At 72.2% G+C, this 598-nt stretch overlaps 1 protein-coding gene across 1 annotated transcript in view; it reads right to left on the bottom strand.

The window, feature by feature from the left end:
* The window catches only part of LOC110391694 (semaphorin-4A-like), a gene marked incomplete in the record, with an annotated part of 8,292 nt that extends 7,700 nt beyond the window's left edge, over positions 1–592 (bottom strand). Inside the window, 1 exon segment of the mRNA XM_021383645.1 lies at positions 338–592. Within this exon segment, the coding sequence (XP_021239320.1) occupies positions 338–592 (255 nt within the window).
* Between the last annotated feature and the right edge of the window lie 6 nt (positions 593–598).

Genomic DNA, 598 nt, shown 5'->3' with positions numbered 1-598 from the left:
GGGGGAACTGAGGCACGGGGGGGCTGCGCTATGGGGCTGCCCCACATCCCATAGGGTTGGATATGGGGGAACTGAGGCACGGGGGGGCTGCGCTACGGGGCTGCCCCACATCCCATAAGAACATAGATGGGGCGCATATGGGGGAACTGAGGCACGGGGGGGCTGCGCTATGGGGCCACATCCCATATGGGGGACTGAGGCACGGGGGGGCTGCGCTATGGGGCTGCCCCACATCCCATCGGACCCCATCCAACGCGGGGAGACTGGGGCGGCCGAGGCGCAGCGTGGCCGCCCCCCACCCTTAACTCCGGCCCCACACTTGTGGGGCAGCACTCACGCTGCCGGGCCGGGGGTTTCCGGGGGGGGCGGTGCGGACGCTCCATCGGGCGCTGTCCTTGTCCCGCTCCAGGAACTTCCCCTCGAACGCCGCCTCCAGCGCCGCCCGGCGGAACCCGCACACGGCGGCACCGGGACCCGAGCTCCTGCGGGAAACGGGGCGTGTGGGGCGGGAGCTGAGCTCCCGCCCCACACGCCCCGTTGCCCGCAGGAGCGGAGCCCGCAGGAGCGGAGCCCGTGGGGAGCAGAGCCCCATAGGGAG

This window comes from Numida meleagris, unplaced genomic scaffold, assembly GCF_002078875.1.
Source record: "Numida meleagris isolate 19003 breed g44 Domestic line unplaced genomic scaffold, NumMel1.0 unplaced_Scaffold461, whole genome shotgun sequence".
Taxonomy (NCBI): domain Eukaryota; kingdom Metazoa; phylum Chordata; class Aves; order Galliformes; family Numididae; genus Numida; species Numida meleagris.
Note: the sequence above shows the minus strand (reverse complement) of the source record. Positions and strands in the feature narration are given on the sequence as shown.